At 45.2% G+C, this 19,492-nt stretch overlaps 1 protein-coding gene across 14 annotated transcripts in view; it reads left to right on the top strand.

Moving 5' to 3' along the window:
- LOC100222565 (kazrin) overlaps positions 1-19,492 on the top strand; it is a 263,876-nt gene that overhangs the window by 51,782 nt on the left and 192,602 nt on the right. For 3 of the 14 annotated variants that reach the window (XM_030289380.4, XM_041720465.2, XM_041720466.2), the window contains one exon: positions 7,741-7,914. The exons of 1 other annotated variant lie outside the window; for it this stretch is intronic. In XM_030289380.4, coding sequence (XP_030145240.4) covers positions 7,741-7,831 — 91 coding nt within the window. In that variant the 3' untranslated portion in view covers positions 7,832-7,914. Of the gene's footprint in view, positions 1-841; positions 2,472-6,857; positions 7,915-12,957; positions 13,850-19,492 lie in introns of those variants that run through there. 10 more of the 14 variants (XR_003963565.4, XR_012051644.1, XR_012051643.1 and 7 more) reach the window with 10 other exon arrangements.

Here is a 19,492-nt window from a genome sequence, read left to right as displayed (position 1 = left end):
CTTACAACAGCAGTTAAACCAAGGAGGTGAGAGGAAGCTACAGTGAAGGTTTTCAGTCTTGATTAGGTTTTACTATATCTACCCAAGGGAAAACATCGCTTTCCATACCCAGTGTTATATTTGGAGGTTTTATAAGAAAAAGGAAATGTGAAAAAAAAAAGTGAAAACTCATAGTTTTGAGATTGCTGAGGATGGGACATAAACTTGGTTCATTGTTTCCAATCCTTTACTGATAAAGGAAATACCACTTGTTTGCTCTTGCTGCAGTATTTCAGTCACCTTGTAAGGATTTATTAACCATGTCTAGCAGTGAACTGATGGTGTGTAAACCAGCCTCATTCTCTAATGTCATGGCAGAAATCCTCCTGCCATTTTATGTGAGCTTTCTCTGCTGTGATGTTAAATGCTGTTGGTCCCGAGGATGTGCCACACTGAGATGTTCACCTGTGTTCTCCAGTTGATCAGGGAAGTGCTGGGTGATGGAGATCTCCAAATGAGAAATGATCATCAAAGAGTTTCAGCCCTAAATAGGTGACTCATCACAAACAGAAATGTGCAGCTTTCATAGTTGCTATTGCTATTGCATCTCATCTGCATAATTGAATTTCTCTGGGATCTGAAGCAACAATAAAGCTGTAACGTAGCCCACAAAGTGCTGACACGTCTTGAAATGCATCCAGACAGGCAATGAAAACAATTAAACTTGTCCTGTTTACAGAGACCAAGTGACACGCTGGGTGAGATCAAATGAGTGTCTGTTTAATAAAAACAGCGATGCTGGAGTTGTGGAGAGGGAGATCTGACAGCTTGTGTTTACCTTGTTTTGTTTTCCATTTTCCAGTTTGCTGGAAGGCATGAGAACCACCTTGTGGCAGCAACTGTGAGCTGTGTTCAGTCCTTGCTCCTCAGCCCTGGAGGGAGCTGCCCAAGGGGATTCAGGCTGGGCTGTTTCTGGTTCTCTGGTTTGTCAGCATTTTCTTTTGCAAGGCTGTTATTTAAAATTCTAGTTTGGTTCCTGGTGATTTTCTCTGGGGAGATGTCAATAGAGTTTGATGTCTAAATGTTCAATATTGAATGCAAATAGGAATAGCATTCACTTCATTTACTGTGGTTTGTGACTTCATTTCCAAAATTATGGGCTCAGCTCCAGGTATTTACTGGAGTTGGGTTTAGCAAAGGGGCTGAATTGCTAGAGACAGACAAATAGCTTGTGAATGACCTTAAAAAGAGAACTTAGAAGACCTTACATACTAATTCTGGCTTTTATTTACTGAATGTGAGCTGTCTGAGTCACATGGTGATGTAGTTCTGCTCATGGTGAAAAGGAGCTAAACAATAGATAAACAATAAACAAGCACATGCTGGTTTGGAGCTGAACTTTTGTGGTAAGTCTATGATGAGAGAGGGGTGAACTTCCACATCTGTTTAATTAAACTGTAAAAAATAGCAGCTTCCTAGTAGAAAAGAATGGTGAGGAAAGTATTTCACAGCAAGATGCAAATAAAACACTCTTAAATAAGGCATGGTATAAGTGTATAGTTATGGTCCATTGCACTCATCAAATGAGAGAGTGGGAATTGAATGTTATTGAGGAGGGATCTTTTTTCCATGTGTATGAATGAGTTGCTGCTATTTTCTAAGCTTTGGGACCTTTTTTCTTCAATTTAAGTCATGTCTTCCAATATTTTTGGAATTAAATAAATACTGAGGTAACAGACTGCAGCAGGAGTTGGTGCCTCTTTGTGCCCATCAGTTCCAGTCAAGCGAGGGTTAGATGTTTAAAGTGCAAGTAGATTGTTAGAGTGGTGATGGGTCCAGTGTCTTACAAAGATTACTGGCAGAACACAGGAGCAGGAGTCCTGTGCTGCCTCTGCACCACTACCTACCTCTGACCCTCTTCTTGAGTAAAGAGGAAGCCACTGAGTCACCTCTGAGTGCTGCTTCCCACACATATTTCATCACTTTCCATTCTCATTTGCTGCACCTTTACTTCTCTTAGTAAGTCTTTAAAAATTGTTTTGGTAGATCATACTTTCAGAGCATTCACTGGGAAGAGAATACTGAAATCCTGCTTTCTGGATTTTTCAGATACAGACAGCAAAACAAACTCAAAGGGAAGCTTGAGCAGGCATCAAGTTGGAGGGAAGCTTTTTCTTAAGAGACAGGTAGCGGCTTCATTTTCCTAATTTATTCAAAGCTCAAGTGGTTAGTGAAACATAATGTAATCAGCAACATGCACTTTGTTTATGTATATGTGTATATATATATATATATATATCTGTTTAATTTTTTAAGACTTTTATGTTTCATGAACCAAACAGGGTCTCTGAGTCATGTTTTGGATGACAGCACTCCCAGAAACTGCCAGGGGGTTGTGAGAAATGGCTTTGGTTGTTCAGCAGGTGATGTTTCATTTCTCTGAAGTACAAGGCTCGGTGTTCAGCCATTCATGGTGGTCTGGCACACAGCAGGTGAGCAGCAAAACTGAGACTTGCAGCACTCAAAGCCCTGTGTCAGTCAAAAAGAGTAACAATCTCATAACTGAGCCTGTTTCAGCAACTCCTGCCTTGCTTCCAGCTGGGAGCTGAGAGTGGGGGGCTCAGCCTGGAGAAAAGTGTCTCAGTGGAGACACCCACCAGGGACAGTTTCCCTCTGTAATTCCCTGACAGGAGGGTGCAGCCAGCTGTGACAAGGTGGGGATGGGTCACAGGCTGGACTCGGGGGGATTTATGTAGTGCTTCCTTTAGGTGTTGAGATCTCTGCTCAGCATTGCAGTGTGGAAAGAGGTGGGAAGATGAGAAATATTGAATTCTTACATCACAGAGCTGCTTTGAAGAGTTTCACACTCAAACTCCACTGTCACTGGAACCTGAAGTTGTATTCTCCATTCATTATGGCAAATTCAGTATGTCACTCATTACCTTGTCAAATCAAAAGTACACTTTGTTCTATGGTTTCTTTTTTATGTAATGAGATGTGCAGGACCGAGGACTCATCCTTGTTCTGCAGCCCTCTAGCAATCCTTTTCAACTCTTTTGGTGTCACCATTTCTGTGTAAAGCTAATTAAATAAACTACAGTGTTCCCTATGTGTGATGAAAGTTTTCTCATTCTGTTAGGAATGTGATTTAGTAGATACAAACTTTTTCTCAAATCACATGACCTGACAGTATAGAAAATGAATTTGAGTACTTCTATTTTTAATCCCAAATTGTTCACCTTTTGGCTTGCAGAATACTCTGTGCCACTTTAAAAGGGCAGGAAGACAAATTGCTGACATGATACTGTTCATCTAAATTTATAGGTTTACCCCAAGGTTTCTTAAGTGACTTAAGACTCTTAATCTCTGAGCTCAATTTGAAGTACCTTCAAGGCAACTGATTTTCTGAAGGAGCTCAGAAGTTATCTCACTGCTGAATTCCTTTTCAAGTCGCTACTTTAGGTCACTGGTTGCTTTTGAAAAACACATTGTAAAACACCATTTTACTTAAATAGTAAATACATTAATTTTAGATTCCCCCAGGTGAGCTGCAGACACAGGGTGAGATTTTTTCCAGCAGTTCTCACTGTTGGTTTGATGTTCATCACCACAATTCCTCGTGAGACACGGGGAGAGGACTGAGCCAGCAGTGAAGAAACTGAAACTGTGGAGCACATGTGAAACAAAGCAATTTATGAGTTCCTGTGGGGCAGCAGTTGAAGGGATTCAGTTCTTTGAAGCACTGTGGCTGGAGAGTGCTGGTGGGTGTCTTCTTGGAAGTCGAGAATGCAAAGGATCTCAAGAACAGGTTTTTCCAGTTCAGATTCATGAAAGGCCTGACCATAATATTCATGTTCTGGCTTTTCACGCCATTGCTCCAGCTCTTTCCCTGCTTCCCTGAATAAACACACATAATTCTCCACATAGCCACAGTACAACACCTTAAGATCCTTTTTGCTTTCTGCTGCTTCCCCATTTTCTGTACAGTGAGTCAGGACTTTTCCATACCAAAGGAGACATCCCTTTCAATGAAATTCTATCCATAAACCTTTTTGTTTTGATAAATACTTTGTTTCACTGAAAGAGTCTTTTCCATAGTGGGTGATGTTTTTCATGTTTTTCCAAGTCCTTGTTTTATATATTTACTTTCCCATTAAGCAATATATTGCTGCCAGAGAGTACATTTCAGTCAGGGTAGCAGGACTGTGGTTTAATCTCACTGAGAGCAGAAAGCCCAGAAATGGCATTTATCCACCCCCTGAACCTTCTTGCTTCCCTTCTGGCCTGTGAAATTACTCAGCCTAATTCTGCAAAAACAAAAATTTGAGCTTAAACATCCACATTTCTATTTTTTTTTTCCTAGGCAGTCAATGATTTATGTCAGCTTAGCTATTCTCTTACTTAAGAGCATGAAACACTTGATAAAATATGTTCCTGGAATGCTTATTGTTAAATGTAATGTGGAATGTGTGTGTGTCTGAAATTTTGGAGCATATCCTTGGGGTTATTTTAGATTATAGAGTAGAATCCTTGCAGGAAGAAAAAACAAAAAACAAAAACCAAACACTTTAATTGAGGTAAAAATGTGAAGTTAATCACCTGATTTTTTACCACATACTGCCATGATTTTGTTCACTGAATTTCCCTGGCGGGACTGGCAGCCACCTCGATCACTCCAGCCTCCATACCCACAAATACCATGGCTTATTTTTCTGGGACATTTCTAGAGAATTAAACTAGCAACTCAGGAGAACGTTAATTGAAGAAGTGTGGTAGAAGACAAGCTAATTTGAATAAAAAATACCAAATGTATTTTGGAAATGTCTTACGGAAGGGGATGTTCCAGCGTTTGGCGTTTTTCCTGGAATTTGTGTATGCTGCTCATGGCAAGTCTCATGGGGAAGCCTGGGAAGGTATATGGAAGTAGGAACTTGGTTTGGACAAATTAAATATTCAGGAGACAATTTAACCTGGAACAATAATGCGGATAGTGTGGGAATCTTTTCCTTTGTTCAGTCCTCTGCTTTAAGGCTGCAGATTTTCTGAGTGACCTTGGCAAATCCCTTTCCACCTGACTCTGTTCTGGATCTGAAAAACTGGGATTATGGTACTGACTCATACTACAAAACACTTTCAGATTTGAGGATGGAAAATTTTAAGAGCTGAGATTTACCATATTTTTTATTGTAGGGAGTCTCACTAAATTGGGTGATTTATCTCTTCTAGTTTGGGTGTGCTCTCAGTGTGAGAGAGAGCTTTAAGTCCTGTCTCCATGTAAAAAATAACCTCATGTAACGTCTGGGTTAGCTTTAATTTATGGAATAGCTGGTACATCTACCAAACTGTTTAGTTTGGTTTAAAAGTCCTTAGTTGACAGAGAAAACTTTGTGCACACAAGTCCTTTCTGCTACCTGCCATTTGGGTTCTGGCCCTTACAAGCAGAGTATGTTATCTGATGTTATTCTTTTTTTTTAATGACTTTTTTTCCTGGCTAGAAGTGCTCCCTAGCAATGGTTCTGGCAGAGCTGGGCCAGCCTGGGCTGTGCAAAGGGTGTGAGGGGCTGGGAGGAGCCCTTGCCCCTTCCCATGGAATCATCCCTCAGCACGGGCTGCCTCAGAATTCCTTTTCCTTGCCTGTCTCCAGTTACCCAGCGCTGAGATGGTGCAAGCAGGTGCAAAGTGATAGTGATAAAAATAGCAATTTCAATCACTGCTCCTGATGCAGTGGGGGGATCTCAGCTCCCCTGCCTCTCAGAGCCCAGCTCCCCTCACACACCCAGGAGTTTGTCAAAATCCTCCCAATATTCCAGCTCTTCTTTCAACAGGCTCTTAAATAAGAGTTATCCATCCACTGCAGGTTAGTGCTGTGATTCCTGGCAGCTTTGGCAGAGCAGACACAGCTCTGTTTTGGAGCACTGTGGAATGGCAGCAGGAAGAATTCCATAAGGAACTCAATTTCATTTTCTGTTTAGAAAAATAGCCTTTTTTTAATCTCATTCCTCTAATCCTCAGCTTCCAAATAACAAGCCATGATCTATTTGCTTTAAAGCTTGAGGAAATTAGGAGTGAAAAATCATAGAATTCTGGAGTAGTCTGAGACATTAAATCCCATTTCTTTCCACCCCCCTGCCATGGCAGGGACACCTTCCACTGTCCCAGGCTGCTCCAAGCCCCATCCAACCTGGCCTTGGGCACTGCCAGGGCTGTGCATTTGAAAATCTAGATCAGATTTTCCCTGATATTTATTCTCTTTGGATTTGAACCTTTTAACATTTTTTTTCTTTAGGTTTCCCATAGGATCTAGTCCCTGCCTCACTGCATGCAAGAGCACACAGATGTCATCGATTATAGAGGAACTTTAAGAAGTCATAATTAATATTTTGACAGAAAGCATTACTTACATGGAGACATTCTAAACAGAAATAAACTAAAATTTCCCTCTTATAGTAAAAATCTGAAGCCAAACAAACTAAACTTATTTTGGATATTCTGCTGTTTCCCTTGGTAACAGTCCATATATGGAAGAACAAAAATCTGGCTGTTGTTGACCTCCCCATTTCCACTTTCTGGTTCTTCCACATTGGCTGAAGGTTTCAGGATTGAATTCACAAAGGCTGGAGTGGATGATTTACATAGAACAATAACAAAACTTTTGGCAGGCAATTTTAACCACCAACTTTAATTTGAAAATAATTGAATTGCTTGCTTTTCAGAATTTCTGTGGTTTTGGTTTTCTGTTGTAATGGAAAGTTTTGCACTTCTTCATGTCTAACTTGCAGTTACATTGTGTGTAAGGACAAGCTGAAATCTCCTTTCAAGGGTGTGTATTGAACTCTAAAAATAACCTGGAGAGAAACCTGGCTTTTAACTTTTTTTAGACGTGTTGCTGTGTAAGAAAATTATATTTCAAAAGATGTTCCCCTGGAAGAACATAAGTGGTTTGGTTTGGTCAGAATTTTGAAGAATTTGCCTTGAGAAGGAAGGTATGTAATAACCTATGGGGGTGCACAGGTATGAGGGAAGGCAGACAAGTTTGTGCATGATAGCAAAAGGTGCTGAATTTAAAAACAAACAAGGGATTTTTTTTTTTTGAATCTTTTAGTGTATGGAAGTTTGGCTTGGGTGTACATTTGAACTGAGATTGTATGTCTAGAATAGGGCAGCAGCAGTTGGACTTCCCTTGCTTCGAGTCATGTGTTCTGGCTTTCTTCTTGAAGTCACAATCAACTGATGCAAAAAATCAAAATTTTACAGTAAAAATCTCTGATTTTCACTTTCCCTTTGGGACTCTTAGTTTGAAATTAGAAGTGCAGTAAAGGCACTGTGGTGACCTGTGCGTGTCCTTGTCGAGTCTGTCGGTGCAATAGTGACAGGAGTGTTCTGCCAACCTTGACCTGGGCAGAAATGACCAGATGTGGTATATGCTCTGGTAAGGTAAAACTCCTTTTCCAAAAATGTGTGTTTTAAAGCTTGATATGGACTGTCCTGAGAGAATAGAACATGACTCTGATGTATCTGTGGGTTTGTCTGGCCCGCTCAGAGGGTCTGGGACATGGGATGGGAGCCTGGCCACTGCTTCCAGTTGACATTCTCTGTTTCCTGCTTAAATAAACTCACAGGGTAAGTTGAGAACAAGGCAAAAATACCCTCAATACCCTCCTGCCTTCAGAAGTGGCACTTGGTACTTCTCACAGCTCACTGAAGCACAGCTCTGGCTTTGGTTGTGCCTGGTCCCTGATGCTCTTCTGCCTCTTTGCCCAGCTGCAGGCTCCGCATGGCCTCTAGATGTCCCTCCTCCTCCTCGCACAGCCCCAGCAGATGTGGTGGAACCTGGTTTGTGTTTGGGCTCTGAATTGCTCTGGAAGACTGAAAGCTCTGTTGTCTGCCTGCCATGTAAAGAAAAAGAACAACAATAAATTAATGTGGAAAACTGCATTATGGAAATATTTCTTGTTATTTCAGCCAAGGAGGTCTTAAAAATGGAGACTGACTGTGCTCTAGCTCTGAAACAATGGAATGGTTTGGGGTTTTCCTGGCGGGTGGTGGAGAGGAGGAAGGAGATGTGAGTGTTGCCTCGCTCTGACAGGTTTGGTGCACACAGACAGGGATTCATTCTCCTGACAGCTCCAGGAGCCCTTTGCAGTGTGGCCTCTCCATCCCAATCCAAACCTCCTCCTGAGTGTGCCAGCATTGTGGAGCTCCAAGGCAGCTGTCCTCAGGTGGGAGGGGAATGTTCAGGCACTGGGAGGGCTCTTTCCTTCCCAGGAGTGGTCCCTAGGAATTCTATATATTGTGAAGTCAGAAATAAAGTTTCATCCTTTTGCTCCCTTTTACTCTTTTAATCTTAGTGTACATGCATAAGTTAGTTCATGTTGTAGTTCCATGTTTCATACATCATGTGCCATCGCAGCACACTGAGACACTTCCTGCTTGCTTCAAGGCTGTGGGATTTGGCTCTTTCCATAGAATCCCAAAGTGCTTTGGGCTGGAGGGACCTTAAAGCTGATCCCATTCTCCCCCTGCCATGGGCAGGGACACTTTCCACTACCCCAGGCTGCTCCAAGCCCTGTCCAACCTGGCCTTGCACACTGCCAGGGATGGGGCAGCCACAGCTTTGTGCCACAGCCTGTGCCAGGGCCTCACCACCCTTCTTTAAATCTACTCTAAATGGACCCTTCCTCAGCTGAAAACCCTGTAAGGGAATCACTGAGGGTGATGGCAGCCATTGTCATGGGTGCATTAATCCAGTCACATTCCTTAAAAATGACAGCAGGTGCAAGAAGTAGGTTTGGGAACAGCTGAATTAGATGTATTAAATTAATTTCACATAGGCTAAAAATGGCTCTTTCACCCCAGAAAATCTGAAGGTTCCTCATGCATTATAAATCTGCCTCTTAGAGAAAAGCCACTGCTGTCACTGTCGCCTGCCAGTGCCTGCAGCAGCCTGACAGGCAGCCTGGCTCCTCTGGCAGTGTCACAGCCTGTTTGGCTTTCAGTTGCAGGTAAGTTGGAAGGGATTTGACTGTGCTGAGCTGTCATTCCGCCCCTGCATGAGAGCCTGGAGAAATATTCTTTAAATAGCTGCATGCCTCCATTCTTCTGTCTGCGCTGTCACATGAGGCAGCACTAATTACTTCTTTTTAGATGAGCTGTGGCTTTTTTTGGGAGATAATTCAAGTAAACGAGTAGGCCTTGATGAAGTTAAGAGTTAGGAGTTAACTAATAATTGATTGCTTGTCAGCACAATGTTGAGTTAGCTGGGTTTATAATGAAGAATACACAAACTGACAAATAGCTTTTAGGAACATAAGACAATTGTGGGCCTCCTCTGTTCTGAAACCAATTGAGGACAAGGAATGGGAATTCTACCAAGAGTTCATTTGTCATATTTACATTGAAAAGGTAGAAAGGTCAGAATGAGGAAGATTTCATTTACTTCCTCATTTTGGGACCCCTCCCCATGAAAGGGACACCGACCCATTTCAAGGAACAAACCACGCATGCTGAATGGCTTTTGGAATTATTAGCATACAAAGTGGGGAATGGGATGTACCAAAATGATGAATATGTATTTGTATTTTGTGTATTCAATACTTGTATGGATAAAAGGGTTCTGTAATCACCTGGAAGCTGCGGTGTGGATTTGGGAGCAATCCCACACACAATAAACACACACTTTCTAACTTTAAACTGTTAGAGAGTTTTTGTCTGTCACAGTTGGATATCGGTACTAGATCAATAACCATGTTTTTTTAATAAATCAATGGAGCTGCACATCCAGCACTGCTGAGCAGCATTTCCCTGGGCTCTGAGCAGCTCTGAGAGTTTCCCTGGCTCACAGCTCACAGCCAGCCAAGGTCACTGCTCAGAAGCTGCTGCAGTGCTGTGACACACCAGGGATGCTCCAGCCCCAGGGGCACTGACAGAAATAGTGCTGAGCCTCCTGCTGCAAGGCACATTCCCTGTGGTGCAGGGATGTGTCGCCCTGTTCTTTGGAAGGTTTTAAAGTTCTTTTAGAAGTTTTCTATGCCTTCTAATGTTAATGTTTATTTCTACTGAAGTTTCACACACACTATCATGTAAATAATCATTTTTTTACATTCTGCTTTGTGAGAAGAGAGAATTGATAGACTGTTAGTTTGACCAGTGTAGTTAGAAAAGTAGAAGTTTCATCCTCCAATCCAGTACCACTCCTTGTTTTTCCCATGTGGAATGTGTTTGGAGAATTGTTTACCTGGGGTGAGTGCTTGATTGGATTCTGGTGAGGATTGTTTGAGCCTGATGGCCAATCCAACCCACCTGGGGCTGGACTCTGGAGAGAGGGTCATGAGTTGTGTTAGAGTTAGAGAAAGTTTGTAGTTTTATTATCTTCCTTTATATAGCATATTCATATATTTTAGCATAGTTATAATAAAGAAATCATTCAGCCTTCTGAATTGAGTCAGACATCATTATTTCTTCCCATTGAATTCACCTGCATTTACAAAACCTGGGGTGTTGTGGTAAGCACAGAAACCCAGAGGAGGAAATCTGGCATTGGATGAGGTGTGGAACTCAGCACAGCAACACAGGCATCAGCTGTGAGGAAAATCCAGGTAAGCTGCAGTGAGGAGGAAAATGTAATTTCTTAGGAACAAAATGTACTGAGCTAAACTGAGCATCCCTTGGAGTGTGTCCAGAGAGAAGGGAAGGCTCTGGTGAGCTCCTCTGCTCTGGACCTGCTCTGGGGTCACTGGGAGAGAAGCTGGTGGTGCTGAGCAGGGACACAACTCCCAGACCAGCCCAAACAAGAGGGTTTGTTTTCTTGCTTTCTGGTTTTTGGGGATGTGGGCTGGCTGGATGCAGTGGCAGGGAGCTGTGAGCAGTGGTGTGAAATGGAGCGTGGCCTCCTGTGTTGTGTAACCCCTCTGCAAATCCAACAGCAAACAGCCTTTAACAGTTCCCCACTTTTCTCCCTTTTATCCCCAGAGTGCCTCTCCCTCCAAAGTCCTCAGCACCTGCAGCAGACAGGTTACCTGAGATTATTGGGTTGTTTTGGTGATTTAGAACCTCCAATGCGCTCTCCCAATGCACAGTGGAATTGGGGAGAAGGAAAAATATATCTGTGAGCTCATCTGCAACACTAAAACCCCTGACATCTTGAAGCTGGAGAAGTTTTGCTAAGGAAATAGAGAAAAAAGATTTACAGGTAGCCTCTTGCATAATTTTTTTCCCCCCGAATTATGCTTTATTATTTCAGAGCTAGATGCAGCTCTGCAGTGGATTCTGCAGAGAAGTTACCAAACAGCTCTGGGAGGATTTCATGTGACACAGTCAGGGAGAGCAACAGGCACAGTTAAGGAGGAAGAAAACAGCCACGGGAATAAACACCTGAATGTTGAAAACATATGGACCAAATGGCCCAATTTTTGCTTTCCCCCATGTGGTAGACAGGAAGGTCAGATTGAATCTCTTATTTGTGTGAGGGCAGAAATTGTTCCTGCGTCTTTAGTGAAATAAATATGTGAAGTTTGTTTATTTATGGTCTGTTTGGATTCTGACAAAGATAATCTGAACTGAAAAATTATATAAATCATAGAATCCTAGACCAGTTAAAGGATGATTTAAAGGGCATCTAGCCACGAGCAGGGACATCTCCAACCTCATTATATTGCTCAGAGCCCCATCCAGCCTGACCTTGAATGTTTACAGGGCTGGGGCACCACAGCTTCTCTGGGCAGCCTGTGCCAGAGCTTCTCCACCTCAGTGTGAAATATTTGTTCCTTAAATTACTGTAATATCTGAGGGGTAAATACAATAACCCGGCTAGGTTGGGGTTTTGTGGACAGCTCCCTCTCGGTGATGCTGCCCCAGGGGCTGGGCGCTGACGTGACTCCAATTCCCTCTGCTCGGAATTTTCCAGCTGCTCCCGGCTCTTTCTGCATCCTTGGGCTGCAGAAGAGGCTGCGGCCAGCCCTGCCTGTACCTGCAGGCACCTCTCATCCTCCGGGCGTGCTGCTGCTGCAATCTGAGTTTCTCATTTCCACCTGCCTCACCGTGTGTTTTCCTAACCACGCGCTAAGGTTTTTTCCCAGCAGACTTCCCCAAAAAAAACTCTGATGACTCACGGCCGACAAATTCCTGCAGAGCTCCCGGAGTCAGCATCCTTTGCGTTGGCAGAGGGAGCTTTTCAAATAAAGATGAATCAGCGCTGTCAGACTTTGCTGGGAGTTAACTCTTGGCCCCTTTTCTCTTGGAAACAGCCCTGGCTGGTGCTTTACACTGAAGGAATTCCAGCCAGGCATCTCTGCGGGATGCGGGCACCGCGGGCAGGTTTGGGAGCTTTCCTCTTGTCCCTGGAGCATCCCGGCGGGCAGGAGGGGGTTAGAGCAGCTGGGGGGTGGTTAGAGCAGGCAGGAGAGGGTTAAGGGATAGTAAGTAGGGACAGAATTTTATTATTTCATAACGCGTCGATTAACATCTGAATTGGACCAAATTACCGGAATTGTCCAAGGCGGACGGGCCACCTTTAGTTAACCCGGATAAGGAACATCTATTATTTACATGTGTTCGAAAAATAGCCGGGAGGGGGTTAAGGCAGCGGAGAAGGGGTTAAGGCAGGCAGGAGGGGGTTAAGGCAGCCGGGGGATGGTTAGGGCAGGCAGGAGAGGGTTAAGGCAGCCCGGAGGGGGTTAAGGCAGGCAGGAGGGGGTTAAGGCAGCCCGGAGGGGGTTAAGGCAGCCCGGAGGGGGTTAAGGCAGCCCAGAGGGGGTTAAGGCAGCCGGGGGATGGTTAGGGCAGGCAGGAGAGGGTTAAGGTAGCCCAGAGGGGGTTAGGGCAGCCCGGAGGGGGTTAGGGCAGCCGGATCCTCGGTCCCTGCCTGAGTTAGCGCTGCCAAGCACCTCCAGAAGCGCTCCAGGAGCAGCCGCTGCATCCGGGCAGGCACTGCAGCAGGGCAGAGGATGTTATTGAACGTGGCTCCAGTCTCCTCCCCCTCGCCGGTGTGGCTGTAGGGAAGGGACAGCGGCGGGGCTGATACCGAGAGCCCCCGGAGCCCGGCCCGGCCCAGGCCCACCCGCTGGAAACCTCCTCTGACCTCCTGAGGGGCTGCTCGGGCTCCGAGCCCTGAGGGAAGGATCCCCCCGGTGCCCGGGCTCTGAGGGAAGGATCCCCCCGGTGCTCCGGCATCCCGGTGCCCGGGCAGCTCGGGCTCTGAGGGAAGGATCCTCCCGGTGCCCGGGCAGCTCGGGCTCTGAGGGAAGGATCCCCCCGGTGCCCGGGCTCTGAGGGAAGGATCCCCCCGGTGCCCGGGCTCTGAGGGAAGGATCCCCCCGGTGCTCCGGCAGCTCGGGCTGGAAGGACGGAGCTCCGCATCCCGCCCTGGGAGAATTCCCCTGCTCCCCGAGGAGATGTGCCCGAGCTCACGGACAAGGTAACCGCTGGGCTTGGACGTCTCGGCAGAAGAAAAGAGCCTCAGGGCTTTGCTGTGAGCATGGCACATACCCCAGAAAGGGCCAATCCTCAGTGCCCGGTGCTAATTCGTGCCTGAAGCCACCAGACCTGCCCAGGACGCAGGAGAACCTCCGGGGAGAGGCGCAGACCTTTGGTTTCCCAATGAAAATCCTGATGACACTCAGCTGAAAACGTGTGCTGGTCCTCTCCCTTGAAAGGAGCAGTCCGGCATCTCGGGAAGAGCAGCGCCGCTCCTCCCCGGGTGTCTCCGTGAGGATCTGTGGGGCACAGGAGGTCCGGAGCTCCGGGCTCTGCTCCATGACCAACACCCAGCGCTGCAGGGAAGCGATGGACTCCCCCCCGGCCGCCCCCAGCCCTGCTGCAGGGCCCGTCACCTTCTCCCAAGTTTTTGGGCAGCAGTGCCAGCTGATGGAAGCAGGTAAGAGGGGAAGGTGCACAGGCAGCGCCTCTTCACCCCGCATCCCACGCCCTGTAATGTCCTTGCTGTCCCTTTCCCGTTCTGTTCCCCAAGTTCTTCCCTAAAATCTGGTGTTTTCCCTTTTGCATTTGCACACTGGCCTCAACTACCCCGAAACCACTCAAAAGCTTTGTGCCCAGTTATTTACAAACGGGAGCAAGGGGTGGGCCCTGTGGGTTTGGGTTAACATGGACTGGAACAAGCTGCTCTTTCCCACACTGTTTGGGTGTGAGCAGAGCATGTGTGGTGGTTTTTGCATTTCCAAACAGGCTGATATGCTGCTTGAGAAGGCAATTGCTGCAGCATGTGAATGTCTGCTTTGGTATTCAGCTGTGTGAAGGACAAAGTGGGTTTTTTTTAGCATGGCTTTCCCTGGCTGTTTGTGTTACTGTAGCACCTAGAAGCTCTGTTCCTTTTCCCAGGTGTTTTCTCTACAGATGGGCCTGGTTATTTCTTATCTGTGCCTTTTGGCTGTTAAGTAGGTGGTGTGTGGCGTGACTAATCCCAAATTTTCCATGTTTGCCTCTTGCCCCTCACAGGTGCTCTGAAGCACCATGAGGTGCCCCAGAGCTGTGCACTCACATCCTCCTTCACACCCAGTTCCCCGAGTCTAAGAGACTGGATAAGGGATTTTACAATAGATTTTCACAATAGATTTACTCCTATTTTCCTATCCCCGCTGACAGGTAGCTCTGAGGAAGGATGTGCTTGTTTACTTAGGGCCATGGATAAACCTGGTTGTCTGCAGTGATGCCATAACAACACTTGCTCTGAATTTTTAGGGCTTGTTTCTCTCAGATCTACTGGTACTTTCTTATTGCTGTTTATGCTGGTACAGGTATCATGGCAAATTTGTCCTGCAAAGTATCCTCTCCTTTTTCCTTTTCTTTTCTCTCTCTTCTAGTAGCCAGTTCTGTAACTAATAATGTTTGGATTGTATGCTTCTACTTAGGGGGTGACATTAAAAATTCAATGTATTGGAGTTTCCTGCAGGTCTCTGTGGGACTTCTGCTCTGCCTCTCGAACTTTCACAGGTAGAGCTGGCAGGATGACTCATTAGGTGACTAATTAGCTGACTGCTACTCACTTAATCAAGTTTGGGATCATGCTGCTGCATCCAAGAAAATGTCAGGCAGATATTCAAGAGGGTTTGGTATTAAACATTCCTATGACATGTCCTGGGATCAGTCCAAAGGCTGTGGATTCATTGTGTCAGGTCTTACCCAAAGAAGTTCTGACCCAAACACTCCACATCTCACAAGAAAGATTTGTGGATACCACATCATTGTCATTGGTGGCATTTGGGCTCCTTAATAACCCTGGGATGTGCTTGAATGCTAAAGGTGTTGGCCTTAATGAAATGTCAGATTTTGTGCCTGGAGAATTGCCGAGCCCCAGATAGATCACAGGCTTGGCAGCACTCTTTGATGTGCCACCTGCAAGGATCCTGTGGTTTTTATAGCTTCTGCCTGTGCTGTCAGGACACTTCCCCTCCAAAGCACATGTGAGAAGAGCTGGGCTCTGCTTGCAAAATGTGCTTCAGGTTGTGTGCAGCATTATCTGCTCTAGATGGGGAAACGGGGTGTGGGATGCTCCCCTGCAAACACATCCCCTTCTCCCAGTGCTGCCCTTCAGTACCTGCCTCTGAAAACCAAATACTGAATGCTTGGAAGTCAACTTGCCAGCTGCACCTCGTCCCCATTGATAAAAAACTTGTAAAGTTGGGGGTTTGGAGCAGCTGATGCTGCACAATTGGCTGATTATTCCTGCACAATTGGCTGATTATTCCTGCACAGCTTATGGAGATTTCTGCATCCACAGTATCCACCCCTGAGTGTGCTGGCAGCCCTGCTCCCTTTGCACAGGTCCTTGCTCTGTATTTAACCTCTGGAGCAGCATTTGCTAGCACAGCACATGGGATACTCTTTGGAAAATTCTTTTTCTTCCTTCCCATTTTATTCTGTTGCCACTTTCCTCACCAGTTTATTACAGCTCCATAACTTTGCTGGGATGTGCTGCTGGTGATTCCCTGGGGGTTTATTTGCCCTGAGTGCAGGGAACAGTGGGGATGGGAAGGCTGCAGCTGGCTGAGCTCCCTGACCAAACTCCAGTCTCCCTGCCAGATTAAGGTTTTTTGACCCAGAGATGGGGCAACTGAGAGGTGTTTTAAAAACTTTTATTCCATTTTCATAGCCCCATCCGAATTCTTCTGATCTCAGAAGAAATTCCTGCCTGCCAGGCAGTGCTGGAGGGTCTTTCTTGCTTGAAGCACAAATTCAAATCTGGCATAAGTTCATGCTATAAATTTTGATAATACCCAAATGAAAACTCCAGTTGTTCATTTTAGGAAAAAAAAAATAGTCTGAAGAATTTATGATTGTCATTACCAAACTTTTAAAATGAGGGTTACTAAGAATTTGAAGAGTATTTCCCATCTGATATCTCATAAAATATTGAATATATGGAGTGAGACGTGATCTCCAGGAGAGCTGAGTGTTCTCTGGAAGAATTGGGCTTAGTAGAGAAACCATTTATTTTATACATGGGCAAATTCCAGGCAACTTGTTTGGTGTATTGCAGTTTTCTGGATTTACAGCCATGCATAATTCTCTGACTCACTGCTCCATTAGATTAATTTTCATTTTTCCATCAATTCCTTGGAATTGATGCTGCTGATTTGTTAGGCTCCCAATATTTTTTCTTTATATCTTGCCAGTTAATTTCCCTTTGGTTATGAAATAAGGAACTTGATTCAAAATGTGACCAGAATGAATAAGAAAGTAATTTGAAAATCATCCAGACCTTAGGATTTTGCAGTGAATCTCTTTCATATTATATTTCCATTACACTGATATTATCCATTACATACATTCTGTATTCCACTCTGGTGGCTGCTCCCCAAATGGATGTCAGTTTGGTTTGGCTACCTCCTCCCAGCAGAAAATTAAGGACATGATAAAAATTCTTAGTTCTTCTTCTATGGAAATTAATGTAATGTGGCTCAAAGCTTTTGACTTTCTCCCCCCTAGATCTGTAGTTTCTAGCTCTTGATCCAGTTCCTCTCAAGGGGAATGTGAGGTGAGATTGATGTGGCTTTACCTAAGCAAAATATTTGTCATGCAGCATGAAATCCCTGGAATCTCATCTGGTCTGGCATCTTTTGCAAAGATTTTGTTTTGCAAACAAAGCATGGGATATGCAACATAGAATTCCTTCATCTGGTGCTTGAATATGGTTTTATACAAACAAAATAGTATTTTAAAAAGACCTGCTCTGTACCCCCTGACTTGGGTGAAGGTTTGCTCAGGAGCTGGCTCCTTGAAGCAGTTCAAATCTGATGGGTGTTAGATCTGAAAAAAAAAGTGATTAATGGGACAATTTCAGCCCCTGATAGGATGTAGAAGAAAATCTCTGACCTTCTAAACTGAGGCTTAGATGAACATTTACCATCTGTGCTCTCTTCTTTTGTGCCCTTTAGTCCCTTGTGCATTTTTCCATTATTTAATTAAACACTAACCAAAGAGGATCTGGTTTCAAACCATTTACCTGGAGCTGAGGCAGAGCAGAGGTGATGCAGTTTCACCTTCTTCCCAAAAACTGAGTGCAGCAGTGCCTGTCAGGCACTGAGGGACATGGCACAGAGCCCCAGCCTGGTTTGGGCTGGAAGGGACTTCAAACCCATCTTGTTCTTCACCTTCCCCTACCCCAGGCTGCTCTGAGCCCCATTCTACCTGGCCTTTTTATCCCTAAAACAGCTCATCCCACTGGCTGGAAAGGAAAAATATTCATGATCTTCCCATTTAATTTCTGTGGCCGCCAAATCTATTCAGCTCAGGCAGGAGCACATCACCTGTTGAGGAGAATTTTTACTCATTTTCTTGGACACTTCTGTGGGAATCCAGGGCTTCCCTCTGGCTGCCCTGGCAGGTCTGGGACCCTGGCAGGGGTCAGGAACCCCCCTGGACAGAGCCCCCAGAGACACTGTCTGTGATCTCTGTCCATGGAGAGGAGTTTTCAATCTTACAGGATGAATTACCAGCTCTGAGTGTTTGATATAAGTAATAATTAAGTGTGGCACGGGTGCAAAAGTAAAATTTTAGGATTCTAGATTAGGGGTTCAGAGGGGACAAGATGGAGGAAATTGGGTGTGTCTTGTCCTTTTTCTCCTTCTTCATGCCCTCCATGTTTCACTGTGGTGTTGGCATTTTTCTGTTGGTTCAGGCTGGGGACACACTGTCCAACGTAGGTGACAGATATTGGCACGTTATTGTAAATCCAGCACAGGTAGTTTCTGGTATTTAATGTTTGTACCATCCCACTGAGGGCAGAGCCCCACACGCTGCCCTGCAGGACAGAGCTGCGGCAGGGCAGCAGAACATGTTAGAGATAAACAGAATAAACAACCTTGAAACAGCACAGACCAATTATGGCTTCTGCTTTGGCAGCGGGGCTGACAGACAGAGACTTTCTACAATCTCAGAATCACCAATACCACAGATTCCGACACACTTCCAGGGATGGATTAATTTCTGCTGCTGGGTTTCCTGAATTACAGCACTTTGTGAGCTCAGGCTCCAGCTCCCAGAGCATCTGAGCAAAACTTTAGTGACAGCTCTCTTTCCTTCTGTGGACAGCACCAGCAATCAGCATAAATCTTGCTTGGATCAGTTGGTTTGGGCCACATGGAATCAGGGCTGGGATTGTGTTCTCTGGCACTTGGAGCATCAGGTTTCCTACGTGCATTAGGCAGAAATAAATCTTTCATGGTAACAAGCTGTTTCATTTGCTCTCCCAGGAGAGGAGGGGGTGTGTGGATGCCAGAGATGTTTTTCAGCAGCCTGGTTTAATTACTGTGCCTCAGGTTAGATTAACTAGTTTTGGGAAAATAAGAAACTGGAGCAGGTGCCAAGTGGTGGGTGAAGTGAGATTAATTTGGTGATCCCAAAGAGTCTGGCCCTCCTGGCTGGGGAACCACAGACCTGCTAAGGTGAGGCATCACTGACTTGTGACTATTGGTCATAGAATCATGGAATGGTTTGGCTTGGAGGGACTTTAAATCCCATCTCTTCCCTGGGCAGGGACACCTTCCACTCTCCCAGGTGGCTCCAAGCCCTGTCCAACCCTTGGAGAACCCCAGGGATGGGGCAGCCACAGCTGCTCTGGGCACCCTGTGCCAGGGCATCACTACCCTCCCAGGGGAGAATCTCTTATCATCAACCCCAAATTTCCCCGCTTTCTATTTGTATCCATTGCTCTCTGGCCCATCACTACATTTCCTGACAATACTGAGGTAGTATTAATACAGTTTACAGGAAAGAATTTCCTCCATATATTTAACCTAAATATCCTCCTTTCGGTTTGAACCCCTTACCTCTTTTCCTGTCACCTCAGTGCAGCCACCCAAGGCTGTTGTGATGCTGGCCCGTGCTGCAGACACCTGGAAAAGAAAATTACTGACTGCAGCATTACAGAATTGACAGTTACTTTGTTTTGTCAGATTTTTGTCGTTGGGGATTTTCCTTTTGCTAAATCTGTTCCCTGAGTGGAGCTGTGGTCTGGGTTTGTGTGCTGGTGTTGTCAGACTTCAGCAGCTCGAAAGCAACC

This window comes from Taeniopygia guttata, chromosome 21 (assembly GCF_048771995.1).
Source record: "Taeniopygia guttata chromosome 21, bTaeGut7.mat, whole genome shotgun sequence".
NCBI classification, from domain to species: domain Eukaryota; kingdom Metazoa; phylum Chordata; class Aves; order Passeriformes; family Estrildidae; genus Taeniopygia; species Taeniopygia guttata.
This window is presented reverse-complemented; position numbering and strand designations above follow the sequence as displayed.